This window comes from Ovis aries, chromosome 11 (assembly GCF_016772045.2).
Source record: "Ovis aries strain OAR_USU_Benz2616 breed Rambouillet chromosome 11, ARS-UI_Ramb_v3.0, whole genome shotgun sequence".
NCBI classification, from domain to species: Eukaryota; Metazoa; Chordata; class Mammalia; order Artiodactyla; family Bovidae; genus Ovis; species Ovis aries.
In genome coordinates, this window is record NC_056064.1 from 43,375,871 (window position 1) to 43,403,771 (window position 27,901).

At 49.1% G+C, this 27,901-nt stretch overlaps 1 protein-coding gene and 1 long non-coding RNA gene across 2 annotated transcripts; one reads left to right on the forward strand and one right to left on the reverse strand.

Annotated features, from left to right (window-relative positions):
- Window positions 1-477: 477 nt before the first annotated feature.
- Window positions 478-27,778, forward strand: LOC132657351 (uncharacterized). The gene is made up of 2 exons (XR_009595359.1): window positions 478-813; window positions 21,483-27,778. It is a non-coding gene; the product is annotated as an uncharacterized LOC132657351 (long non-coding RNA).
- SOST (sclerostin) lies at window positions 15,689-20,597 on the reverse strand. Its single transcript, XM_015098809.3, has 2 exons — window positions 20,329-20,597; window positions 15,689-17,683 (listed from the first exon to the last, which is right to left on the reverse strand). The coding sequence occupies exons 1-2, from the start codon at window positions 20,543-20,545 to the stop codon at window positions 17,262-17,264; spliced, it is 639 nt and encodes a 212-aa protein (XP_014954295.2). The 5' UTR covers window positions 20,546-20,597; the 3' UTR covers window positions 15,689-17,261.
- Window positions 27,779-27,901: the final 123 nt, after the last annotated feature.

The window sequence follows — 27,901 nt, forward strand, 5'->3', positions numbered from 1 at the left end:
TCAAAAAGGCATGAGATCTGAGGATGGATGCCATATTCAGCCTGAGAAGGTAGGTCAAAGGCCAGTTCTAAAGAAGCATTTTGAATTACCTTATTTTTTTAAAACTGTGTATGAGCATGGGAGCTGTCTGGAGAGCGGTTGTTGCAGGTCTAATTTCTCAATGAGTCTCAAATTTAGACTTCTGCTATTATTTTCAAATGCGGTTGCATGCTTAGTCCCAGAGAGCAACTGTGACAAGACTAAAAGAGGACATTTGTCACTTGGCCTTGATCTTGTCTTCCACCCTTGGACAGTCAGTACCACCTGTGATGCCTTATGGATTTGTACATTCTTTGTGAGTTTCATGACAGTGTCCCAACATATTATTATCTGATAAAAGTATCTATCTGTTCAGTGTAAATATTAAAATAGTTGGCAATCTTTATAATCCTCTTGTCATAGCTTCTGTTTATAATATACTAGCAGTCTCACTCCAGTACTCTTGCCTGGAAAATCCCATGGGTGGAGGAACCTGGTAGGCTGTAATCCATGGTGTCACAAAGTCAGACACGACTGAGCAACTTCACTTTCACTTTTCACTTTCAGGCATTGGAGAAGGAAATGGCAACCCACTCCAGTGTTCTTGCCTGGAGAATCCCAGGGATGGCGGAGCCTGGTGGGCTGCCGTCTATGGGGTCTCACAGAGTCGGACACGACTGAAGCGACGCAGTGGCAGCAGCAGCAGCAGCAGCAGCAGCAGCAGTCTCAAATGGATGGGAATTCAGGTTTTTCCAATCTTTGAGATGGCATTCTCTGAGTTGTCGGTTCTGAGGGGTGAGTATGACATAACAACTGGGAGATAAAGGGAAAAGTCTCTAGCAGTGAGAATTCAGGAAGAGGTCAGAAGGTAAGGGACCAGATTGAGGGGACCAGATTGAGGGGACCAGATTGAGAGGGCCAGGGTTTGAGGCTAGAAACAGATAGGACATTGTGACTAACGGATGAGTCAGAGGACAATAGTCAATTTTTAAGGAAACTATTGCCCACCATCCCAGTGGTCTCGGGAGCCATTAGGAGTAATGGTTATGAAGACTATGCACTGGGACTTCGCTGGTGGTCCAGTGGCTAAGACTCCATGTTCCCTTTGCATGGGGCCCAGATTTGATCCTAGGTCAGGGAACTGGATCCCGCATGCTGGAACTAAGTGTTTGCATGCCTCAGCTAAATATCCCGCATGTTGCAACTAAGACTCGGCTCAGCCAAATAAATAAATTTTTTTTTTTAAAAAAAGAAGACTCTGTAGCAACATGGAAAATGCTTACGTTGTCATGAAGAATACATAACTTTATGGACCTGCAGTCATACACACATATACACAAGAAGCAAGACTAAGGAATTACACCTGAACGCAAGCTGTGCTTGTGTTGACTGAGAGGAGTGGGGTTATTTGCTCTGTGTTTAATTTAATTTATTTATTTGCTGCTTCAGGTCTTAGTTGCATGATCTTTTGTTGTGATTCACCCACTCTCTAGTTGTCCCACAGCATGTGAGATCTTAGTTCCCTGACCAGGGATTGAACCAGTGTCCCCTGCACTGGAAGGTGGATTTTTAACCACTGGGACCATCAGGGAAGTCCCTGCTCTGTATTTTAAATAAAATAATGGCCCAAGTTGGGAGATAACTGAGTCAGCATCCCATCCAGCAGCCCCCTGGAAGAAGCCAAGGACACTCCAAATTCCCACCACCTGGCTGAGAAGGTCTGGAAGGGCAGAGAGTCTCCTCCCCTTCTCCTGGGGCCCTGAGTCACTTTCTTTGAAGGACCAGGCAGATGTTGAAGCTGGCAAGGCCCGGCTCTGTGGGAGCCAGCATGCTCTGGCTCCTGCCCTGCTGCCAGCTCCTTCACTGTCAATCTTCTGCAGCCTTGAAGCTGGCTGCCTCCACCCGGCACATGTCCGCATGCCCAGCCAACTGGGCCCAAGGTGCCTCCGGGGCACCAGATCTTTATCCCTGATGTGATAGGGAAAGAATTTACTTCCTGTTCCAGCACCCTGGGAGACCCACAGGGGAGGTCCTCAGATCCTGTGCTGCTGAGGCATGTGCTCTGGGCCCCACCCCTGGGCCTGAGTCCACCCACCATCCCCTCAGCTTTTCTCCACTGATGCCTTCTCGGAATGTCTCAGCATGGGTTCCCAAGTCGGCAAGAAGATTTTCTTGAGGTCAAGATGTTGTTGGGCCTCTGTGCCCAGGCTGGGCCCCTGGCAGGGCTCCATACAGAATTTACATGTGTCCCCACCACCTTCTCCTTGGTGCTCCCATCTCCAACCCTTTAGGAAACATGGGAACTTTTAAATCCCGTAGTCTGGTGTCAATACTTTCAATGAAAGCTGACTGTGACCTGTAGGGACTTAGAAATATTTTGACAGTATGTAGCTTTCCTGGTGGCTCTGATGGTAAAGAATCTGCCTGCAATGCAGGAGACCCAGGTTTGATCCCTGGGGCAGGAAGATCCCCTGGAAAAGGGAAGGGCAATCTACTCCAGTATCCTTGCCTGGAGAATCTCATGGACAGAGGAGACTGGCAGGCTACAGTCCATGGGGTCGCAAAGTTTTGGACACGATTGAGTGACTAACACACGCATTGTTAATAAATTCTGTAAAAGTCCTTTATTTTTCTGTTACAAGAAATAGAACTTTATAAAAAATTCAAACTTCTTTTTAAAAAAGAGCTCAGGAATGTCCCTGGCAGTCCAGTGGTTAAGACACTATGCTTCCACTGTAGGGGGCACAGGTTCAATTCCTGGTTGGGGAACTAAGATCCAACATGTGTTGCAGAGTGTGGCCTAAAAGGAGGAAAAACAAAAAAGCTCAGCCCAAATAGAAAGAGTCAACCTCATGGGGTAGGACTGCCAACATCAGAATCACTCACCATATTTGCTACAAAATGCAGGTTCCTGGGCCCAACTCCAGAGCTACCCAGTCAGAACTCAAGGAGGTGAGGACTGGGAACCTGAATTTTGAACAAGCTCCCCACGTTACTCTGAAGCACAGCAACACAAACCAGTGGCTGAGTGGCTTCTGTGCTGGAGTGCCCGGCTTCTCCCTGGAGCTCCCCAACACCCTACCCCGTGCTGGACACAGGTTCACACTGCAAGCTCCTTATTCTTTAGATATTCAGTGACCTGGGGATGAGAAAGACACTGCAGGCAATGGGAGGTGAAGTATGGGTTTGTCCCAATGTCCTCGGGGAGCCCAGAGGAGAGCAGGAATCTCAGAGAGGAAAAACTTCTCAGGGATCTTCAGATCCTGAAATCTACGTAGAGTGAACCAGCTCAAGAAGAATGGGCTTTGCAGATCAAGGGCACAGCAGGGGCAGACAGGATGGGGAAATGTAAATAGGGGCCAGGGCACCGAGGGGAGGTAAAGGAGAGGAAGCTGGAGAGATGAGGGGCAGATCCTTATGCTGGCTTATATTAAGGCAACTTGGTTAGTCTGGGAATGAATGACACTTCCCAGAATCCCTTTCTCCATATAGGTCTGGGATAGAGTAGGTCAAAAGGGGAAATTTTGTGAGATTTAGAAAAGTGCAGTGAAGCTGCACTGACTCTCAGCACTGTGACTGTCAGAAATGAGAGGGACAGGGACCAGAGGTGTCCTCTGGTCAAGTGGAGGGGAGGGAGAGCTGGAGAGGAGATGGGAGCTGGCTGTGCAGGAATTGAAATATTTCTGCAAAGTCTGGACCAATGATTTCTCAAGGCCTTTATTACCCAGGATTTCAGTGACACTTGTTTAAATTAATGTTTGCTAATGTATAGTTGCTTTACAAAGTTGTGTTAGCTTCTGGTGTACAGCAAAGGGAATCATTTATACGTATGCAAGCATCCTCTCTTTTTTAGATTCCCTTCCCATTAAAGTGTCCAGGTGTCCTCTGGTCCCTGTCCCAATGCTGGTCTTGTGAAGCCACGGCTCCCACCAACGTCCACACTAGCTTGCATCACAGCCCCTTTGGCCACTGGACATGCTTGGTTTCCCAAGTTTCCCTGCAAGCCCAAACTTGTTAGCCACTCAAACTTGACACAGTCTTGGTGGCAAGACTAGCGAGTGATATTTTCTCTGATTGTCCAATTCCCCTTTCAGAACGTCATTTCCCCAGCTCCTCCCACTGTGGGGTCTCAGGCCTATAATAAACCCCTTATTCCCATATATGCCGCTTCCTTGGCTGGATCCTGATCAATGCAATCTTTATCATGAGTCCCTTTTTAGGAGCAAAAAAAAGAAAAAATCTCCATAAGCATCTCCCCCAACACACACACACACACAGAGCTCACCTAGGGTAGACCTCTTAATACCCAGGGCTAGAGAAGCAGTGGACCCTCTCACACTCAGATGGTAGGAGAGCTGTGCCCTCCTCAGGCCACCTGCCAGGAGGGGGAGATGGGTCCAGCCCCTCGGCTCCAAGTCTTATTTACAGGTCTCAGAGGGCTGTCCCTTGGTTTGTTTTCCTGGAACGCAGTCATTCTGCTTGAAGACAAGAGCAGACCACAGGATGCCTGGGCCTCCTCCTTTCCCATTCTGGGAGATCAGAGCCTCCTGGCTGGGCTCCTGAGGCAAACCTGGGTCAATTTTATATCCTGCCAGTTTGACTGCTCCTGCACCTCCAAGTCACAGAATTTTCAAATCAGGGTCTTCTCTGCAGCCCTGAGCAAGATAACCTGCCCCTGTCCTCATGAAGCTTTAAGTCTAACAGAGAAAATAAGCAGTAAATTGGCCATAAAAAGGACACTATGCCAAGGGCACAAGAAAGGAAAGTACGATCTGCCCTGAGAATTCAGAGGAGGGTCCTGGTCCAGGGTGGGAAACTCGGTGGCGGGAGAACTTCTAGGAGAAAGTGATATAAGCTGAGGTAAGAGTAGCAGGTGATACAGGAAAACGCTTGTAGGTGAGTGACCAACTACGTAAAGGCCAGAGGTGTGAGAGGGTGTGGGTCCTGTGGGAACTGAGGGGGGCCCAGCGAGGCATCTGGGAGGTTGCCGGGCTGTGGGAAGAGAAGGAGCTGGAACTGGGAGATCTGATCAGTCTGGCCCAGGGCCTGCTGAGATGACGGCTCACCATCATGAGTGGTAAGTAGAGGAGGGGCAGGATCAGATTCCAAGCCTTTGAATAACTGACTTGGAGGAGGTTAAGGCCAGAGGCCTGGAAAACCTTGGAGGTGGGGACAGGGGAGAGGTGGCTAAAACAAGGGGTGGTACTGGAGAGAAATGAATGGATTCAAGGGCCATTAGGCCTAGAGAAGGAGGTAGAAACTACATACATGGTGGTCGTGGGTCAGATGGAGGGAATGAGGGGGCGGGGACGTCCCAGGTGTCAGGCTGCAGCTCCCGAGGGGCTGGAGGTGCCCAGCTGGTCAGCCAAGCGAAAGCTACAGAGTGAAGGAGCCCCACGCTGACTTCAGAGGGTACTCCTGAGTCTTCCCCAGACAGCACTCAGGACCAGAAGAACCATGAAATGGATTCTATGAATGGTATTGGTTTAAAATGAAGTCTGATGAAGGAGTGAGTACTGGGAACAGGGAAGGGAAATACAGTGATTACGGGAAGGAAAGAATCTTGTGCTAAAGAAACAAAGGATGAGAAATAGAAAAGCTTAAAACATTTTTCCAGGTCTGGGTCTCTTACCCGCTCTCGGGGAGGAGGGCTGTGTGAGCTGATAGCAGCTCGGCTGTGACTGCGATCCGGTATTTCAACAATGCCTGCAATAGTCCTCTTAACATGGGTGGTAGAGGGTGTGTGCTGGCGGCCCCCTTGCCCCTTGCCAGTTCATTCATTTGCAAACATTTTCTGAGCCCTGCTGTGTGCCAGGCTCCCGGTCTCAGCATAGGACACTGCGGGGAGCAGACCAAATCAGCCCCTCCCTGATAGAGCTTACAACTGGGCAGCCAAAGCAGACGCGGTGTGACACTAATGCAAAATGACACATTGTGAGAAGGGTTGGGAAAGAGACCAGTAGAGTCCTGTTCCAGATGGGGAGGTCAGGGCAGGCCTCGGAGGAGGTGGCATCTGAGCTGAGACTGGAGTGCAGAGAATTCAGGAAGAACATTCCAGGCAGAGGGAACAGCACTGTCATAAGCTACAAACAGGTGCTTTTGAGGAATTCAGTGTGGGTGGAGTGGGGAGCCAGGTGGAGGTGAGGGAGAGCTGGAGAGGAGATGGGAGCTGGCTGTGCAGGAATTGAAATATTTCTGCAAAGTCTGGACCAAATGATTTCTCAGGGCCTTTATTACCCAGGATTTCAGTGACATTTCTTTAAATTAATTTTTGCCGATGTGTAGTTGCTTTACAATATTGTGTTAGCTTCTGCTGTACAGCAAAGGGAATCAGTTATACGTATACAAGCATCCTCTCTTTTTTAGATTCCCTTCCCATTAAAGTCACTGCAGAGTCAGTGACATTTTAGAGAACCATCCTGACCCCATTGGTCATAAAAGGCTTAGGAGTCTGTTTCCAACTCCATCTCTTCTTTTAAGACAAAGACACCCAGGCTATCATGAACAGGTGACCCGGAAAACAACCCTTGGTGCCCTACAAACGGTCCAGCAACATTTTTAGAAAATGTTCCCCTTTAGATCCAATTTCTCCTAGCCAAATTGAACAGGGAAAAATAAGTCCCTCCAAATAGCGATCACCAGCCAGCCAAGAGAGTCATTATCTTAAATTGAAGCTGGTTTCTAAGAAAAAGGGGGAAAAATACCCCAAATGCCACTCGGCCAAAACCTCACACCCCACCCACCCTCAGTGTATACGTGAGGACCGGTGGCCCCAGCATTCTCTTTGCAAGGACAGGGCTCCACACCAACCTCTGTGTGAAGGAAGGAAACAGGCAGAGGAAGGCAGGCCAGAGATTAGAGAAGCTGACAGATGTAAATAGCCTCAGAGGAGCCACGCTGTCCCGGCGTTCCTCCCCAGGGAGCCTTTTGTACCAAGGAATCTGGTTGCCTGAACGAAAAATGATATCATTTATTTCTTTAGTCAGAGCTGAGCTGTTTTCTTCAGACATAGAAATAACCTCACACCACAACACCAAATTGTTGGCCAAGTGATAGAGGTGTCTGTAATTTGCATGCTTGATAATTTCCTGGGTAAACAACCATGGCCTTGGTTTTCTTGGGAGGGGCCCCGCTGCCCCCAACAACATTGCAAAGCTACGGAACTTGAATGAAGGAAATGCTTTTGGAAAGGTTGTCCTAGAGCTCTTGCCTGCTGCTCAGCTGGAAGGATGCTGGAGTTTTCATTGCTGCTCAGATCGTGCCCTACTGTCCAAATATCCATTAATTCAATAAACAAGTATTAAGCATCAACTCTGGCCAAGCCTGTGCAAAGGCACTGGGGCTACAAACGTGCAAGCCTGGGACCCTGCCCTCCGTAGACTCCCATGTGATAGAAGAGGTAGCCAGGTTCAGCCCTTGTGATGTTCTGTGATGAGGTGTGTACATGGCATGGTGGTCTGCCCCCATAAGGAGGCAACATTTGAGACTTGAGGGTCAAGAGGACTTTCTAGACCAGAGACATAGAAGGAGAGTGTCCTAGGCACACTTACCAGCATGGGTGAAAGCCAGTTTTCTAGGAAAGGGGTTTATAGTGGATGCTGCCACATGAGTGTGCCCCTTGAAGGGAAAAATCTTGTCCAGTTTTGAGAAGTAAGAACAAATCTTTCGGAAAGGAATTAATTTCTAGATTCCTACTTCCTCTTCAGATCTCCATCGCCTGATCCAGGGTCTCAGAATAAACATGTATACTTCTACACATGTATATATGTCTGGGTTAGAGCCACGGCAGGAAAGAATAATCAATGTGTACACGACTGCATTTTCCCAAGCCAAGCTAGTCCTTGCTTCCAATCCTGGCTGAATTTTGTGGGCATCCACTAAAAGCTGAGGACTTTCTTATATATGAATTCATAACATATGTGTGTCCTAGAAAGAAGGCATCTATCCAGTGCCCACAACTTTAATCAAACCTATCTCATGCTTTAAGAATAAAGGCTTGAATAGTTAATTAATAATTATTTATTAATTAATTAAGAATTAATTAAAAAAGAATTTTTTGTGGACCATTTAAAAAATCTTTATCGAATTTGTTACAATATTGTTTCTGTTTTCTGTTTTTTGACTTTTTGGCCGCTAGGCATGTGGGATCTTAGCCTTCCCGACCAGGGACTGAACCCATAACCTCTGCACTGAAAGGTGAAGTCTAACTGCTGGACTGCCAGGGAGGTCCCCTGTGTGAATGCGCTCAGTCACTCAGTCATGTCCAGCTCTTTGTGACTCCATAGACTCTAGCCAGCCAGGCTTCTCTGTCCTTGGAATTTTCCAGGCAAGAATACCAGAGTGGGTTGCCATTTCCTACTCCAGGGGAATCTTCCCGGCCCAGGGATCAAGCGAGCCCACATCTCTTGATCTCTTGTATTGGCAGGCAGATTCTTTACCACTGCTCCACCTGGGAAGCTCAAACCGCTGGACCACCAGAGAATTCTCTACATATGCAAATTATTCTTGACTGGGAGTCACTTGGTTTTTAATATACAGAGACAGGAGAACACACAAAGAGAGAGTCTCTTTTTTATACACACACAAACACACACACACACAACACCTCATCCTACTATAATTATAATTACCATGCTGGCTTCCAGATCAGGGGTTAGCAGGCTTGGCATGGAGACGCCTGAAAGGCACCCAAGGCAATTAGTGGTGTCGCTTCTCCACCCCCTCCATACCTTCAGGGCCTTTGCACTTGCCGTTCCCCTCCAGGCACACACATCCCCCCTGCCCCACCCCATCCTTGTGTGGCTCACTCCCGCACTGCATTTGGGTTTCATCTCAAATACCACCTCCTCAGAGAGGCCTGGCCTGGCCACCTCCAGGGTGCTCTGTTTACTCACCAGCTTTATTTTTCTTTACTGAACTTTTCACTCCTGGGCATCATGCTTGCATTTCCTTGTTCTCTAACATCCACCTCCCAGCCAGCAGGGAGCTTTGAGAGGCTCCGTGATGGCGACCTTGTGCCCATAGCCTAGGGTGATGCCTGGTATGCTGCCGGCACCCAGTCAATTTCAGTGGAATGAATGATTGATTATTTATCTTCTCCTTCCCATATCCATCTTCTCCTTTCTCCTACTTCCTCTCCTGCCCCCATCTCTCCTGCCTCTGCCTTCAAACTGCTGGCAGGATCAGCCCTCAAGAAGGTGTCAAGCAAGTGAGGGTTTGTGGTCTGGGCTCCTCTTTTTCCATCTCTCTTTCCTACTGTCCCTCCTGGACTGTAGTCCCTCCAGTAGTCTCCCACCTGCAGTTGCCCACTGGCAGCTCTGGCCTTCTCGATGGGCAGAACCCAAGCTCAGGCAACCCAGGCAATTGGAGGGAAATTGGGAACTGGGGCTGAGAGAGGTTGTAAGAAAGTCAGGATTTAGTCTCCAAAGCAGCACTGCCAGGCTGGTGGAGAACAGAATATCGCTTGGGGCACCTGCGATTCAGCTCCTTGCCTTTCCCCTGGGAGTCAATGCCACCTTTATGGGGACTCAGCCCCTCCCCCTTGCCAGTGGATGCCCCCTCTCTTCTGCCATGATAGACAGTATCTACCCCTGCCCCCACCCTTCTCTCCTTCCTGGCTTCTGCTTCCGTATGTCATAATCATAACTAGAGAAAGCCCACTGCATGCCAGGTCCCATGCTAGCATCGCCACCGCTCCCCTCACAGCTCCTCTGGCTTCCACTGCCTCTCCTCTCTGCGTCCTCGCAGCCTTCACAGCTCAGACGGAGCCCACCCCTGCCTTGTTTCCTCAAGCCCCCCACCCCATCTTGACTCTGCTGCTCTGCTGGCAAGTGGTCACATACTCCACAGTGGTACCTGTGCCCTCGTTTTCCACTTGACCTTGAGCAAGGTTAGAAACTGCTTGAGGGGAAGAGCTGTGTCTTATCCTCAGAAACCCAATATGAAATAATCTGGTCAAGCCTCTCCCTCCTCCCACCATCATCCATACATCCCAGTCCATTCCATCCACCTAATCTCGTGCATGTGTGTAAGTCGCTCAGTCGTGCCTGACTCTTTGTTACTCTATAGACTTTAGCCCACCAGGCTCCTGTCCCTAGGGATTCTCCAGGCAAGAATACTGAAGTGGAAGACTATGGAAGACAGTATGGAAATTCCTTAAAAAACTAGGAATAAAACCACCATACAACCCAGCAATCCCACTCCTAGGCATATACCCTGAGGAAACCAAAATTGTATCCCATTGTTCGTTGCAGCACTGGTTACAATAGCTAGAATATGAAAGCAACCTAGATGTCCATCGACGGATGAATGGATACAGAAGTTGTGGTACATAAACACAATGGAATATTACTCAACCATAAAAAAGAGTGCATTTGTGGATAAACATAGAACCTATTATACAGAATGAAGTAAGTCAGAAAGAGAAAGATAAATATCGTATACTAACGCATATATACAGAATCTAGAAAAATGGTACTGAAGAATTTATTTGCAGGGCAGCAATGGAGAAACAGACATAGAGAATAGACTTATGGACATGGGGAGAGGGGAGGAAAGGGTGAGATATGGAGAGAGTAACATGGAAACTTACATTACAGTATGCAAAAAAGATAGCCAACGGGAATTTGCTGTATGTCTCAGGAAACTCAAACAATGGCTCTGTGTCAACCTAGAGGGGTGGGATGAGGAGGGAGATGGGAGGGAGTTTCAAAAGGGAGGGGATATATATATATATATATATATATATATATATACCTATGGCTGATGCATGTTGAGATTTAACAGAAAACAACAAAATTCTGTAAAGCAATTATCCTTCAATTAAAATAAAAAAATACTGGAGTGGGTTGCCATGCCCTCCTCCATGCCAGGGTCCAGCCCTGGTGGATCCAGGGTAATTCGAAGGGGAGACGGAGTAGGTGTCCTAGGAAAAAACTTATTAATTACAGATATATAGAGAGATTAAAAACAGATAGTGTAGTAGGAAATATTAGTGGAGGAAAAGGGGCTGAATAACTTGGTTTACGTGGGATACCAATAAAATTCCAAGACAAGGAATTTGCACCATCTACGCTGGGCCACCGGCGCCACTTGAATATCGGAAAGTGCCCCTCCTTGGGCTCCTTCTCGCATGGAACTTAAAAGCCAGGGCAAGTAAGTAGACGTGGTGGGCACCCACGCTCCAGATGGGAATTCAGCCAGAAAAACAGGGAGCAAGAAAGAAACGATACGGGGGAATCAGTCTTTCCAGAAACTGATCCTATTTTTTTATTTTTCAGGTTTGCTTATATACTTTTTGTTATACATAGGGATGAATACAGAGTCATGCGGGGGTCAGCAGACCTGACCCTTGTCACAATCAGGTGCTTCATATAAAATTATACAAAGGTCTTAGGGGTTTTACATCATCTTCTGGCCATGAGGTCTGCTGACATTTTATGGCCCTTTCTGATAACGGTCAGTCAACCAGAAAACTTATTTTTTCCAGGGGTGATTTTTTCTTAAACCAAGCACCACCCTCCAAATAAAGTTGCATTCCTATAGGGTGAGGGTGTAGTGGGTTACAATCAAGAAAAGAATTTACTTAGCCTAAGGTTTAACATGATTAATCTTAAAGGTTAATACTTATTTTTCCTATATGCTGAAGTGAAGTGAAGCCGCTCAGTAGTGTCCGACTCTTTGCGACCCCATGGACTGTAGCCCACCAGGCTCCTCTATCCATGGGATTTTCCAGGCAATAGTCCTGGAGTGGACTGCCATTTCCTTCTCTAGGGGATCTTCCCAACCCAGGGATCGAACCCGGGTCTCCCACATTGTAGACAGACGCTTTACCATCTGAGCCATTGTATGAAGACCACTAGTTATATTCATTATAAGGGCAGGGAATATGGAGATTTAGCAGCAAATACTGGCTCAACAAATGAAAAACCCTTCACCAATATAATTTCTAATCAATCTACTATATTATACTAATAATTTTCTAACTTCTCAAAAGAGTCTGTATTTAGAAAGTTTTAAAGCATCTCGTGCCTATCACGGTTGGGAGGCTGTAAACAATCACATGTGGCTGGACGAATCCACTCAGGCAGGCTAGAGAACCTTCAGAGGAGTTTGTAAGTTGAAACACTCTTGTCACGCCCAGGAATTTTTATTAACTGGAGCTGCAAGTTAACTCCTTCTCTGAGAGAAATGGTGATGGGGGAGAGCCCCCCGTAAAGTCAGAGGTATAGGTGAGAGCATAAAACAGACTCTGGTTTGGGGGGTAGATGCTCTGGAACAGGGGGTTTCCTGAGGCTCGATCTCACCTTTGCGTAATGCCGAGCCTCCTTCCTCATGACCTTTGCCATGGGCGGAGTTCCTCACACTGGCTCCTGGCACCTCCAGGGGATCTTCCAGACCCAGGGATCAAATCCGCATGCTCTTAGGTCTCTTGCATTGGCAGACAGATTCTTTACCACTAGCACCACCCGGGAAGCCCACCTGATCTCATGAGGAAAGAAATCCTATAGAAACTGAACAACGACTATGCAACCATGATGCATATGAGGCACCTACTGCATGCTGGGTACTGGGGGTGCCCTGGGGAGCAGCCCAGGCAGAGGACCAGCATTTAGAAATGGGTAGCCCCAGCCACTCCACAGAAAGTTGTGTCTCTTAATAGCGGGGAGCCAGATAGTTTATTGTCCAAATCAGGACATTTTTGAAACTAAAAGGGGGAGCTATTAATAATTACATTGAGCCCATAGGTATCCTGGACAAACCAGGCACATGATTGCATTAAGAGCAGCAGTCCCCCTGCCTTCTGCCCCTCTGGCCACTAAAGGCACTTCGGCTGCTGGTCAAAGCTGCCAGATCTGACACCCTCTGCCTGCCCTTGGACGAGGGAGAACACAGAGGATGCGCTCCAGGAAGGGAGAGGGGCGAGCAGGAAGGACTACAGGCCTCAGAGCTCAGTGATCAGGAACTAGGGCAAGCCTGAGTCTGGGATCAGGTAGGAGGGGTATGGGTTACAGCACCAGCCTCCAGCTGCCACGTCTGGGAGCTCAGCTCACATGCAGGTGGCTTTTGCAGGTTCTCCACCTTCCCCAGCTGCCCAAGTCCTGCCTGCTTCAAGGAAAACGGTTTCCTGTGACTTCTTTGGGTTTCTTCTGCTCTACCACCTTGTGCAAAGATGGTCTGGTCTGTACTTGTGATATAGGTAGAGCAAGAAATGTATGTGTCTGAGAGACAGAGACAGAGAGACCTATTAATATTTCCCTCTGTCCCTCTGTCTGTCCGACTCTCAGACTACTAATACAAGCCCCACGTCTGGCTGCACCCCCAGAATATAACACTCTCACAGCACAACACTGCCCTCCCAACTGAGCCTGTTGTCTGTTCCGTTTCTGATTGGCGCCAGGCTCGCAGACCCCATGTAAGTAGAATATAACTTTCCATAAATAACCCTTAACCCGACCTACAATTTAGCCTTTGGGTTTTTTTCCCCTCGTGGTAATGGGATTATAGCCTGGGTCATCTCTCCTAAATCTTCGGGTCCCAGAAGCAGACCCTAGGTGTTAACTCGGGGTTAGGGGGTTGGTTTGAATCCTCTGTTCCCCCACGCTGCCTTGCACATGACAAGGACTCAGTACACATTAAGGAATTGAGTCTCCTCTGCCCATGAACCTTCAGCCTCAGTGTCTTGGCTGGGGCCGTGCCCTCTGCCTAGAATGTCCATGCTCCCTTCTTTACCTGCTGCTGCTGCTGCTAAGTCACTTCAGTCGTGTCCGACTCTGTGCAACCCCATAGACGGCACCCCACCAGGCTCCCCTGTCCCTGGGATTCTCCAGGCAAGAACACTGGAGTGGGTTGCCATTTCCTTCTTCAATGCAGGAAAGTAAAAATGAAAGTGATGTCGCTCAGTCATGTCCGACTCTTTGCGTGTGACCCCATGGACTGCAGCCTACCAGGCTCCTCTGTCCATAGGATTTTCCAGGCAAGAGTACTGGAGTGGGGTGCCATTGCCTTCTCTCCCTTCTCTACCTGGTAAACTGCTAGTCCACCTCTTTGAAACCCTCCCTAAGCTTGATCCCTCATTCCCACCCACCACAGAGCAAATTACTGCCATCCTTGGTCCCTGTAACACTTTGTACAGAACAGTGTGACCTGATTATTTGCCCACGTGACCACCAGTCTCTGAGCAGCTCGAGTGGGTGTCAGGGTAAGGATCTGAGCCTACGGCTGGCTATGGGCAAACCATTTAACCCCTTGGTGCCTCCATGTCCTCATGTTCAAACACCAACCTGGCTCCAGAGCCCATTGCTCACCCAACTGTGCCACATCGCCTCTGGGGGGCTGGACGATGTAGCCATTTCCTACCTGAGCTCGTGTTCTGGGCCCTGGGACTCTCCTCACGATGCATAGATTCTCTGCAGGGTCTCACTGAGGTCTCCTTGGGGCCTGGAGGCAGCAACATCCACTGACACCTATCAAAGGCTTGCAGATGATGAGAATGGGTTTAGGAGGGCTTATTGGGAGTTAAGGGGGAAAATCACAGGGAAGATCTTGGGGTGGGGTGACCCCAAGATGGGCTGGATTCAGACCTTTGCAAAGGGTCATCTTATGGCAAAGAGAGAGTATTTCTTGAGCCTCTGTTAGCGCCTAGCACTATGAAGTGAGGCAAGAGTTTTGAAAAAAGCACAGGTCACAGTCCTTGCTTGTGAAGAGTTTACATTTTCATCACGGAGGCATTAGATTCACATTTGGGAAAAAGCTTGACTGAGCTCCTGTGAGCTGGTCCTGACACTTGACTTTGTGCCTATTCTGGTACTGAACATGGCTTGACTGGGTGGGACAGGTGACCCATGAAGGAATGCTAAATGGAAGACATAGAATCAAAAGTCAAAGGAGTAACAGGGACATAGGGGCCGGACATCTGGGGAGAGGGGATCAGCGGGAGTTGGAGTATTTCTGGAAGGTTCAGGGAAGAGGTGACAAGGAACATGAACCCCAAAGAAAGAGCAGGAGTCGTTGGGGGGTGGTAAATGAGGGCAGTAGACTCTGGGGCCACTTGGGAGTCATTAGGGAGTTTGGGAGAGTGGGGGATGGGGATCAAGCAGTCTTCCATGTCAGACTGAGAAGCCTGAACTTGATCCTGGATAGGAGGAGCTATTGAAGGATTTAAAATGTTTTTATTTATTTGGCTGCACTAGGTCTTAGTTGCGGCACGTGGGATCTTTGATCTTCAATGTGTCACTTGGGATCTTTCGTTATGGAATGCGAACTCTAAGTTGTAGCATGTGGGATCTAGTTCCCTGACCAGGGATTGAACCCAGTCACCTTGTATTGGGAGCAGAAGTCTTAACCACTGGACCACCAGGGAAGTCCCGAGGAGTTTTTGAACAGAGGTATGACATGAGGAGAACAGTGTTTTTGGAAAACAGTGTGGGGGCCAGGCTGTGCGGAAGGGAGACTAGGCTGAGGTTAATACAATGGCCGAGGTAAAGGGATGAAGTCTAGGTTTGGAAAGGAAGGGATGAACGTGACCTTTCAAAGGAAGGATGTAATTGCCACAAGGGCCACCATAACGCTGTCAAAGGTGCCTCCCAGGTTTGACTCTAGTGACCAAGAGAAGAATGTTAACGTTGACAGAAATGACCATATGTGGTTGACAAAACAAGACCACATCCTCTCCGCAACAACTCGTTGTTTTTATTAACAATGCTTCTGGATTCTGAAAGAACAGACTGGTATTTCATAAAGCAATATTAACGTTGTCATTCTCTACAAGAAAAACTTTTGCATAAATAACTTAAGTGAGAAAATAAATATGTAACTTAACTTTTTAGGAAAAAAAACAAAAACTGCTACTTTCATTCTTGTGGACAAATTCCACTTGAAAAGATTGCAAAAACAACCAGCTGGGCAGGCTTTCACATGGCATGTGCTTCCGTTTAAAAAAAAAAAAAATTTTTTTTAAGCAATTAAAAACTGCATAGAAAGTAAGTGGTGCCTGGAAATGATTTTCCAAAAGATTTTTGGATGGCAGCTATTAAGCTTTGTGGTTTCTCAGCATATATACAGCACTTGTAATTTTTTCCCCAATAATATTATTTTAATGTAAGCTATGCCATCACACATAACAGCAATAAGAAGCCCTTTTCCAAACAGAAGTGTTTCCTTGAGTGGTAGGCAGGAGGAGGGTCTTGAAAGGGGCCCTCTGGTCTCTGAACCAATGATGTCTGCTTCCTTGGGCCCACAAGCCCAGTGTGCTGTGACCTTGGGCTTCTCTACAGAAGGTGATCTTAAATAAAATATGGCCATGATGGGTACGGGTTGGGGGGGTGGCCGTGGTGCTCTTTGAGTACAGAGAGTAATCTCTGTGCCTCCCGCCACCCTTGGGACCTTCCTCTCTGTTCCAATGGATGATGCTGTTTCTGTGTCCTTTGTGATGGAAAGTGGAGGTAGCGAAACATCTGGGATCCCAGGCTGGGATACACCACAGCTTCTCCCACGAGTCTGTCAGCCATAAATAGACTCTTTTCCTTTTTTCATCTTTGGCTGTCAGATCAGAGGATTACAACTCCGAATTCTGGAAGCGACCCCATCAATGATTCAATCCAAACTCTCTCTCCTCTGCCCATTCAAAGGGCACCCGAGTCCATGGAATCACGTGACAGCAGATCGCTCCAGATGCTTATCCCACCCCCACTTCCATTTTACAAAGAGGAACTCGAAGTCCAGGAAGACAAGAGCGTAATATCCGAGATCACCTGGCACGCTGGGGGCAGGGGCAGGACTAGAAACCCCATCTAGGGACCCAGTCTTGTGTTCTGGGCACAACAAGGCACTCAAGGCTCTTCTGCCTGGCAGAGAGGTGGGGAAGGGGGAATCGTATCGAACGCTCTTAACCAGTTCCTGGGCTTCCCTCCACTGCTCCCTTAAAACTCCAGGGCAATGAAATGCTTCCTTTTCCGCCTCCTCTCACTCAAGTGGGACTATCAAAAGTAGGCGGCCCCGGCGGGGCGGGTCTGCGTGGCTCAGTGTCTGTGACTCTCAGCGCCCTCCCCTGCCCCCGGGACCCCCTCGGCACGGGCGGGAGGTGGGATGGTTGCTGACCCCGGGATCCACAAGGCCTGCAGCCGGGAAGGTCTCAGCACCCCGCCCCGGTATTAAAAATTAAACCCAACCGATCAAACCGCGCGCAGGGGGCGGAAACCTGGGGCGCCCGGGTTGGGGGCCGCCCGTGGGGCGGCGGGCCAACTCTAATAGGCGTTCTCCAGCTCGCCCCGGTTGGCTTTGGTGCTCCGGGCGCGGGGCCGCAGCTTCCGGCCCGTTTGCGGCCGCGCGGCCTCGGGCCCGAAGTCCTTGAGCTCGGACTGGTTGTGGAAACGAGTGAGGCGCTTGCACTTGCACGAGGCTACCAGGCGCACCTTGCGTGCGCGCGGCGCCGCACCGCCGGGACACAACAGCTGCACCCGCTGCGCGCGGTAGCGGTCGGGGATGCAGCGGAAGTCGGGCCCGCTCGGGCGCCACCACTTGCCACGGCCGATGGCGTTGGGCAGCAGGCGCGCCGGGCCGCACTGGCCGGAGCACACCAGCTCGGTGACCGGCTTGGCGCTGCGGCACGGCCCGTCGGTCACGTAGCGGGTGAAGTGCAGCTCTCGGCAGCTGTACTCGGAGGCGTCTGCGGAGAGAGGCGCGCGTGAGGACGGCCACCCGGCCCGGCTCCCCCCAAACCACCCCTGCCCGCCCCAGACCTGCCTCTCCCCAGACGCTTTTGCCCCTGGGGGTCTATTATGGGAAGGGCCCAATTACTCTGGAGCTGGTGGAAAGATCACGGGTCCACCTTCTCACCCTAAAACTTTGGAGCCAAGTGACTGCTTCGGTTCGAATATCAGTTCCATGACTGTGTGACCTTGGACAAGTTGCTTAACCTCTGTGTGCTTCCTATCTGTAAAATGGGTTGTCTTGAAGATTCAATGAGCCAATCCTTTACATATATAATTCAGGGGATGCTGCTTAGAACACAGTAAGAGCTGGAAGTGTTGGTGCTATTACAGTTATTATTCCTCTCCAAGGGGGTCCTCTTCACCAGACTTAAGTCACATCTGTCCCACAGGGCCCCTGGCCTCAGCAGGGTAGTTATTAGCCACACCTTCTGAATGTCTCTGACTTCTCCCAAATTCCTTTTCTAGCTGGTTGGGAGGAGTGACAGGGTGCAGAGGGGATGGAGAAAGGAGTAGGGGTTAATTGACGGTAATAAATCAGAGCAGCTACTGAGGAGGAGAGGGATGGAAGGAGAGGTGGAGAGGGGACTGAAGTCCTTAGACTTGAAAGGAGCCGATGGCAGCACCTCCAACCCCCTCATTATCACTGAGGCCCGGAGAAGGAAAAGCTCCTTCCGGAAAGGCAGAGCTGGTCTCCTGACTCTGCGCCTCTGAGGCCCCTGCACCTCCAGGCTCCCGCAAAGTGGAAGTTGTGTGCCTGGGCACCATGGGATGTTGAGTGGAGGAGTGAGGGGGGCCAAAGGGCTGCCTTTTACTACTTTTACTATCGTTCCTTCCCTATCAGGGGGCTAAGATCTGACTGAAAACCTAAAGCTTCAGTTGCCACAAACACTTACTAAGTACCTGGTGTGTACCAGGCACTGTGCTGGGCGCTGGGCTCATCTCTTCTGTGCTATTCTGTGGACACCCAATGGTGGCATAGACCTGCTCCCTGGGCGGGGGAAGATTGGGCTCTAAGGTCTGGCTTGATGCCTGAAGACACCTTGATCATGTCTCCTACTATGGACTTAGACTGGTAGGAGCTTTTTTAAACAGCTGGTCCTCATGTGAGCACCTGTCCATCCCCAGGGGTCTCATAGGGACAGTTTCAATGTGACACAAAGGGATGAAAAATAGTCCTATGACCAAAACCAGAGAGGAGACAGACAAGGCCAGCCCCCCACACCCCTACCTTGTAGAATAAGCACAGCAGCAGGGTGTGTGGGGGGTTACCTTCCGCCCCCAGCTGGCCTTTTGTTTCTGGTCTGGTTTGGCACCCTTGCCCCTGCTCCTAGGCCCGCAGGGGTGGTGTGTGGGGGCGGCCTGTTTGCCCAGGGAAGGAGGCTTGGGGCTTTCCAAGAATAGTACCCCTAGGTCAAGTGCTTCCTCTGCACAGGGTGACTCCGGAGCACGTGGCTTCCTCTGCACCTGTGGCATTCATGGGAACCCAGAGAGGTGGACATCTTGGGTTCCTTACAGCCCATCCCTTGAGTTTACTTGATCTTCCCTGGGCAGGAGCAGGGGAGAGGCACGGCTCCTCTGGCGTGCCCTCTGCAGAGCCCCCATTCCCAGCTGGTTGGGAGGCAGGGCAGGATGGGATCCCAGGGCCAGGGCTGTGGACTCCTCTCCCACCTGGACTGCGGCCAGAGGGCCTTCCTCTGAAGCATCATTCCGGCCCCCTGCCCCCAGCCATTCCTGCCATCTGCAGAGCCAGCTACGCATGCTGCCCCTCAGGCTTCTCTGTGCAGACCCAGCCAGGGACCCAGGTGGGGTCTCTGCCCTTTCACTAGGGTCAGGCTCCCTCCCAGGAAGGAGGCAAGGCTAGATCTAGGGTGGCGACTCAGGACAGAGGGTGCCACCTGTGTCCATGCCCGGCCCCAAGGATGCTGCTTCCCCTCCAGGGCCCCCACTCAGGTAGCTGCAGCGCCCATTCCTTCAAGGGCCAGCTCACTGGGTAGATCATGGGTGGTGGGGGCTGAAGGGGTGCCCCTCTGGCGTCCCTTTCTCACTGCTTTGCCAGGATTCGTTGTGACTTTTGGCCTCCGACATCCCCTATGTAGTCCCCTTCCAGGGCTGTCTTGTAATTGGATCAAACTAGCTTCAAATCTCAGCTGGCTTAACAAGCCACTTCATCTCTGAAGCCTCCTTGGGAGGAGGACCTTGGGAGTTCCCTGGGGTACGGTCCAGGCATAGTCCATGTAGCGACTGCATCTAGCGGGTGCTCACAGACGTGAAGCTCCCTTGTCTTGTCCCCTCCCCAGTGGGGTCAGCAGTTGGACCCTACTCCTCTCTTCTCAGGAGGGGATTCTTTGAAATCTCCTTTCTGAGCCCCTGAGCCTGTCCCAGAGCTGCACCCACCACCGCAGCCTCCCTCCTGCTCTGCACTTTCACTCCCAGGACCCTGTCAGCCCCACGCCCTCGCACTTGAGTTCTAAGGATACAGCTGACATGGCATCTTTCCCTGGCTTCCTGGCAAAGTTGTCTGTCCACTGGTGCTGGTAACAGTCCCAAAGAGAACCTTCCCAGGACCCTTATGCTAAAAATACTCTCCTGCGTCACATACCTTTGGTCTCAAAGGGGTGGTGGGGAGGTCTCCCTCCGTTCTCCGCCCGGTTCATGGTCTTGTTGTTCTGCTCTGGCAGAGGCTCGGGGTACTCGCCCAGCTCAGGGATGATTTCCGTGGCATCATTCTTGAAGGCCTGCCACCCCTGGCCCTCCACCACGCGGAAGGCTGCATGCACCAGCAGGCAGACGAGACACAGGGCAAGAGAGAGCTGCATAGTGCCAGCTGGAGGAGGGCACTCGGCCTTCCTAGTAGCACAGGCTCCAGTCCCCAGCCTGGACACGTTTGCCTTTTTAAAGCCCCCTCTGCCTCATGCCAGCCAATGAGGACAGGCTGGGGCAGGGCTGGTCCCATGCTTCCCTCAGCCCAGGAGGAGGGAACGGGGTGTGCTCCAGGCAAGCCCTCCCCAAAGACTCCTCCTTGAGCTCAGAAATCTCCCAAATTGCTGCTGGTGCTCCCAGGTGACCAATGGTGAGGGGGGCGTGTGAGGCAAGCCTGCTCTCAGCGCCTCCCACGTGCAGGCGGCTGCAGTTTTCGGATATCAAAACGAGCTCCAGCTCCTCATCTCTACCTCCCTGGGCCCCTCAGGCTTTCTCAAAACAAACTCAGCACTAGCTTAATGAAGCAAACTACAGCTCTGAGTTCTCTGCAGGTCTTAGCCCTGCTGATCCCACCTCTCAGGCCAAGTTCATTTGTCACCCCACCAAAATAAAACGATGGTGTCTATTGGCCCCCACGGACCCAGGCAGAGGCAGAAGGCAGCTTTTTAAGAACTCTCATTGGCCTACATGTGGCTCAGCATCAATTATCCTGACCAAGAAGGCCCCTCTTGTCATCATCCCTCTGGAAGGCAAGAGGGAAATCTGGAGGGTCACAGCAGGGGCTTCTACTTCCGAGGGGGCAGGGATTCTGGTTTCCAGGCCAGGGTGAGAGGTCAACAGGCTCTGGTGATGGAGACAAGGAGGAAACCTCGGCTCAGGCTCCCTGGAGATCTTGTGCTTGGTGACAGGCACTTCTTGGCAGGCTGATGTGCCACGGGCAGTTATTTCCCGGGCCATGCTGTGGGTAGAAGTAGAGAGCACAAAATCCCTTTTCTTAGCAAAAGTGGAAGCCAGCATTTTTAGTGCTGACATTTTTTTTTTCTTGTTTCCCAGACCATTACATTTTTCAAAACCCGCTTTGAGTCCTGTGTGGAAAACCTTATTGGTGCAGAGCATGGGATGGATGCATTCGGTGAAGCAGTACCAGGTCCAGCTAGCCACAGAGAGCTCAGAAGGAATCGCTACCTTTCCCTGGTGGCTCAGGTCGCCCACAATGCTGGTGACCTGGGTTCTATCTCTGGGTTGGAAAGATCCCCTGGAGAAAGGTATGGCAACCCACTCCAGTATTCTTGCCTGGAGAGTCCCATGGACAGAGGAGCCTGGCAGGCTATAGTCCATAACGTTGCAAAGAGTTGGACATGACTGAGTGATTGAGCACACAAACACACCCTGGAAAACAAAGAGGGCCCAGGGAGGGGGAGGAAGATTCACACCTGAGGTGCAGGAAAAGAAAGGCGCACCCGCGGAAGCGTTCGTGGCAGACGGATTGTTTGAGGAGGCACACTCGCTCCAGGCCTCGAAGGAGGCTGGGAAGTGGACTGTGGTATTTGGTATTTTCACTGGGCAATGAATCAGCACACCCCACCTGCACACCCCACACTCTGCCACCTGCCTCGACTTGTAAGTCACTGTGTCCATCTGCGGCCGTCTGTCCCTCCTTTCCATCATCCATCACTCAACACATAAATGCAGCTGCTCTGACAGTTTTACAAGCCAGACAGAAGCCCCTGCAGGAAGGGCCCCCTCTGATACCTGCTTCCCAAGTCAGTTTCCTTCAGGGCAGACGAAAACAGCTGTGGCCATTGTTGCGGGTGATCTATCTCTCCCAACAGAGCTGGCCGTGTTGTGAGAAGGGGGCCCTCCGAACCCTCTCCCCTTGTCTGTGACCTTCCAGCCTCCTTTTCCCTGACTCTGGAATGCGGACCGTTAACCCTATTGTGGCCAGACTTCTTGCCCTGGAGTTCTGAGAGGGCATTTCTGATGTCTGGATTCCTTGAACTGGAGGGACTTGATGCTGGAGCCCCACCTGCTGTTGGGGTCTGCAGCTCATTCCTAGGAAACGGAGACTGAGGGGACCATCCTTGTAACACTTCTGCCATCTGCTGGAGACGGAAGGAGGAGCCAGTGATCAGAGGATGGCGAGGCTCGGGATTTCATCATTTGAAACAGAAGTAATGTTTTAGAGAGAGTGAGAAGGAGAGAAAAGGAGGAGAAGGAAGAGAAGAAGGATCCAGTGGACTTGAACCTGTAAATTAGCTCCATTCTTTTGAATTACTCTCTGCCAAGGTATAGCCATGCTTTTCACAGAATGGCTCGGCGAGAACCTGCTGTGAGGCCATCTGCTTTCTCACTGAACACTGATTCAGTTTTATATTTATTCAGTCCACAGACCTGTCATTGTTCAGAGCTAGACATTACTCCCCAGAGTTAAACCCTCAGGGTTTTAGCTGACTTCTGTTGTTGGTAGTTTAGGTTATTTCCGACGTTCCTCTATCCTCAGCAGCGATGCTATGAACATCCTTGGACAAAGTCATATATTGAGTTAAACTTTTTATTTTGGAGTCATGGTAAATTCACATGCACTTGTAAGAATATAGAGAAAATTTCCTGTTCCCTCTGCCCATTTTCTCTTGATGATAACATCTTGCAAAAGCCAGGATACTGACATTGATACAATTTACCAGTCTTATTCAGATTTCCCCAGTTTTACTTGTATGTGTGTGTGTGTGTTAGTTCTATGCAACTTTATCATGTATTGGTTCAAGTAACAACCATTATGGTCAAGACAAAGAACAACTCTGACTACAAAGATGCCTCTCATTGCCCTTTTATAATCATGCCCTCCTCCTTCACTTCTAACCCCATGGCACCACGAATCTATTCCCCATTTCTACAGTTTTGTCATTTCAGGTATATAAATGGAATCAGTCAGGATGTAACCTTTTAGGACTGGATTTTTACACTGAGCCTCGTTCCCTAGAGACTCATCTGAGCTGTTGCATGTATCAACAGTCTGGCCCTCTTTATTGCTGAGTAGTCAATCCTAAAGGAAATCAGTCCTGAATATTCATTGGAAGGATTGATGCTGATGCTGAAACTCCAATACTTTGGACACCTGATGAGAAGAACTGACTCATTGGAAAAGACCCTGATGCTGGGAAAGACTGAAGGCAGGAGGAGAAGGGGACAACAGAGGATAAGGTGGTTGGATGGCATCACCGATTTGATGGACATGAGTCTGAGCAAGCTCTGGGAGTTAGTGATGGACAGGGAAGCCTGGTGTGCTACTGTCCGTGGGGTTGCAAAGAGTCGGACACGACCGAGCAACTGAACTGACTGATTCCATTAAGTATTTTTTGACCTGTAGGGTTATTTCTGAAGTGAATGCGGGCTCTGAGAGTGTAAACAGTCCCCAGTCTCAACAGTGACATACAAATGGGCATGTGTCTAGCTTGCTAGCACTGCTGAAACAAAGTACCAGAGACGGAGTGGCTAAAACAACAGAAATTTATTGTCTCATAGTTTCTGGAGGCCGAAGTCTGATTTCAAAGCATTAGCAAGGTTGGTTCCTTCCAAGGGGTTCAAAGAAGAGTCTGTTCTGTGCCTATCCCCTCATTTCTGGGGGCTCACTGGCAATCTTTGACATTTCTTGGTTTTGCAGAAGCTTTGCCCCAATCTCTGTCTTCATCTTCACATGCTGTTCTCCCCGTGTGCGAGCGTATGTCCTAATTCCCCCTTTTTATAAGGGCATCAGTCATGTTAGATTATCACCCACCCTGATGACCTCATCTCAACTAATTATATCTGCAACAACCCTACTTCCAAATAAGGTCACATTCTGAGGTCCTTGGATTCAACATATGAATTTTGGATTCATAGTCAATCAACAGTTCAATCTATAACAGCATGTTTTTCCACAAGGCTGCCAACCCCTGAGTGTGGGCTGTTAAATTTTTTTTAATTGAATTTATTTATTTGGCCACATCACGCAGCATGTGAGATCTTAGTTCCCTGACTGGGGAATGAACCTGTGCCCCTTCAGTGGAAGGGCGGAGTCTTAACCATCAGACCGTCAGGGAAGTCCCTTAAATTGAATTTAATAATTTAAATTCAATTATTAGTAGTTGAATTTCTAGCAAGGCTGTTTTTCTACATGATGATTTACTGGTTTGTGTTTCTATCAAGCTGCCTATTCTTAAGTTCACTTCTCAAACATTTAATGAAGCAAGTCCTCAGGCACAATGAACTGATATATACTCCCCACCCAGGAGCTCCAGTATCAGAGAAGGAATAAATTCTTCATCCACATAACCCCAATACCAAGTAGAAAGTGATTGGTGCCACTAAGGAAAGGTCCAGATACGTTCTTTTTAAAGGACAAAGTGTTTGGGGCCTTTAGAGAAAAGAACAACTTCTTCTTGCGAGGGTGGATCTGGGGAGATGTGGCGTTTGGACCAGACTTCGAAGGACAGTCCAAATTTGGAAAGTAAGTTATGCTCCTCTGTCTCCTCAGGCTTGTAGAATGTTTAATCCGAAGGTGTTGGCAAAGCTAAGTTAGTTTCAGTCTCTACTTGGTTCCCAAGCCCCCTGTCTCTAATTCACGGAAACTGAGGACTCTCAGTGACTGCATTTTTATTTATATTTTTAAAAATCTTTTTTCCTTATCTGTGTTTCTCTAGTCTTTAAAAAAATTTTTATTTTGATTTATTTGGTTGATCTGGGTCTTAGTTGTGGCACGTGGGACCTTTGATCTCTGTTCCTGGTTGTGGGATCTTTAATTGCGGCATGCGAACTCTAAGTTGCGGCATGTGGGATCTAGTTCCTCGACCAGGGATCAAACCTGGGCCTGTTGCATTGGGAGCGTGGAGTCTTACACACCGAGAAGTCCCTTGGCTGCATTTTAAAACAGATTTTGCTGCCACAGATCAGTGGTAAAAATGGAGGATCTGGATTTGGAGGGCAATCTCTTTTTATAGACAGTGTCTGCCCTGAGGGAAGTCCAAATCACCCTGTCTTTATTCACAGTTGAGAAATCATTCTCTGTAGAGGGCAGGGTCTCAGGACAGGTGGAAATCTGTTGGTTCAGCTGCTCCTGAGGGATGGCACTAAAGAGCCCTCCTGCTTAGAACAGGCCAATGGCTCCCCAGGCCCAACATGACTAAACTTCCACTTCCTTCTGCCTGGCAGACCAGGCTGTTTAAGGTGGGGCCCTGAGTCATCCCCAGAACCTAACTTCCACTTTTTGCCTGCAGGAAGGCCCCTCTCTGTAAATCCTTTTTTTCAAATGATAAATAAGGGACTTTCCTAATGGTCCAGAGGTTAAGAATCCGAGTGCCAGTACAGGGGACTCAGTGCAATCCCTGGTCTGGGAAAATCCCATGGAATTAAGCCCGTGTGCCACAACTACTGAACCCATGTGCCTCAGCTACTGAAGCCTGCGCGCCTAGAACCCGTACACAACAAGAGAGGCCACTGCAATGAGAAACCCGCACACTGCAACTAGGGAGTGGCCCCACTCGCTGCAACTAGAGAAAGACCATGCTCAGCAACGAAGACCTAGCACAGCCAAAAAAAAGAAAGGTAAAGACGGAGGCGGGGAAATAGGTACAGGGACCACTGCAATGGGGTTGTGTAGTGGGGAAGACAGATTGGACTCAACTCTGAATATAACAAGGAAAGTGGGAATTTATAGCCAAACAGCAGGGGGGCGGGGGTCAGTGAATGGAAAATTACCAAGAGGACACATCAGGGGTGAGGGAGGATTCTGGCGAAAGGAATCTAACGAGATTCTTGCTGAAGGCAGGCCGGGGTGGTCAGACATCACCTGGAGATGGTGGGGGTGAGACACCTGATCAGGTACTGAAGGTGACCAGATATGGAAGATGGGAAATTCAGGCTAAACTGACTTGGCAGGATTCTTGCTAAAATGAAATAATACAGAGATGACCGTAAAAGTCTAAAAGACAAGGAAGGCCTAGCTGAAGAAGAGTTCAGCGGGGCCTGACTAATAAAGTTGATCAAAGAAGACTCTGTCACCCTTTGTGTTCGGAAACGTCTATCCCCTTAGCAGCAACTCCTTCCCTTCTTTCTGCCCTCCTCCTCCTCCTCAGGGTGGCCCCCCAGGCGCTATATGCAGTCCTCTGGTTCATGGGCCTTCAAACTAGATTCCCCCAGAACCCCAGGTTCCGCAGAGATGATTCATGGTTTAAAAATCATGTACATTTTAATTAGTTAAAAATATAATAGGGAATTCTCTGGTAGTCCAGTGGTTAGGAATTGGTGCTTTCACTGCCAAGGGCTCAGGCTCAATCCCAGATTTGGGAACTAAGATCCCACAAGCCACATGACCAGCCTAAGTAAATAAATAAAAACATAATAAATACACACATTATAACAATGTGGTATGCATCTGCTTTGAATGAATTGGAGATGACCCACTCATGGTATTGCCTGCAAATTAACTCATTTTGATGTAGACTTAAAAAATGCAGGCTTCATGCATTTGAACTTCTTATAAATTCAGGAAGCCATAGCTCAGAGACTATCTTTTTTTTTAAAGTTAGCTTGGACATTTCCACACCCATGAAATTACATAAGGGAGCACAGAACATCCTTCCTTAGTTCTGAGTATCAGGCTGTGCCTGACACTGTTCCACCCCAACGGACAACAGAAATTAACTGGATACAAAGCAGATAAAACACTGTGATTATCATTCATGAGTCTCATTTTATATTTGGTGCTCATTAAAGCAGACCGGACCTTTAAAATAACAGGATACAGAAGTCACAGTTTGTCTGTACACAATGGATGCTAGGTAGCTGGTAAAATGAATGGGAATATAAGAAACAGAGGGTACAATATATTGTTCAGCAAAAAAAATCAAAGTGTAGAACATTTTCCATTTATGGGGAAAAGGATATCTACACACACACATGAACTTCCCTGGTGGCTCAGTGGTGAAGAATCCGCCTGCCAATGCAGGAGACTCGGGTTCAGTCCCTGGGATGGGAAGATTCCCTGGAGAAGGAAATGGCAACCCACTCCAGTATGCTTGCCTGGGAAATCCCATGGGCGGAGGAGCCTGGCAGGCTACAGTCTATGGGGTGGCAAGAGTCAGACACAGCTTAGTTGACTAAACAATAACAACATACACACACGTATCCAAACGTGCGCTTACACACATGTGGCACTTTTTTAAAAGGATATACTTAGAACTGGCTTCCTCTGAGGGAGAGATATTGAAGGTTTGGGGTAAGGTTTACTAAACCTTTTTGTATTATTTGAATGTATTACTGTTCCTATACAATATTTCCTTTTAAATTAAAATGTTTAAGTTCCACTTTAAAAATGTTACCTGTTTTATCTATCAGTGCTTTTGTATCAAAATATGAAGATTAGGTTGCCAAAGAGGTTTGATAATACTGAGCTAGTCTAATTGCCTCCTGCTGTAGATGGTGAGCTGGAGACCAGA

Bases quoted from the DNA above. Each gene is read 5' to 3' on its own strand.
- SOST (XM_015098809.3), bottom strand. From the start codon at position 20,545: ATGCAGCTCTCTCTTGCCCTGTGTCTCGTCTGCCTGCTGGTGCATGCA. The intron at 17,684-20,328 runs GTATGTGACGCA...CTCTCTCCGCAG, and splicing joins CCACCCCTTTGAGACCAAAG to ACGCCTCCGAGTACAGCTGC.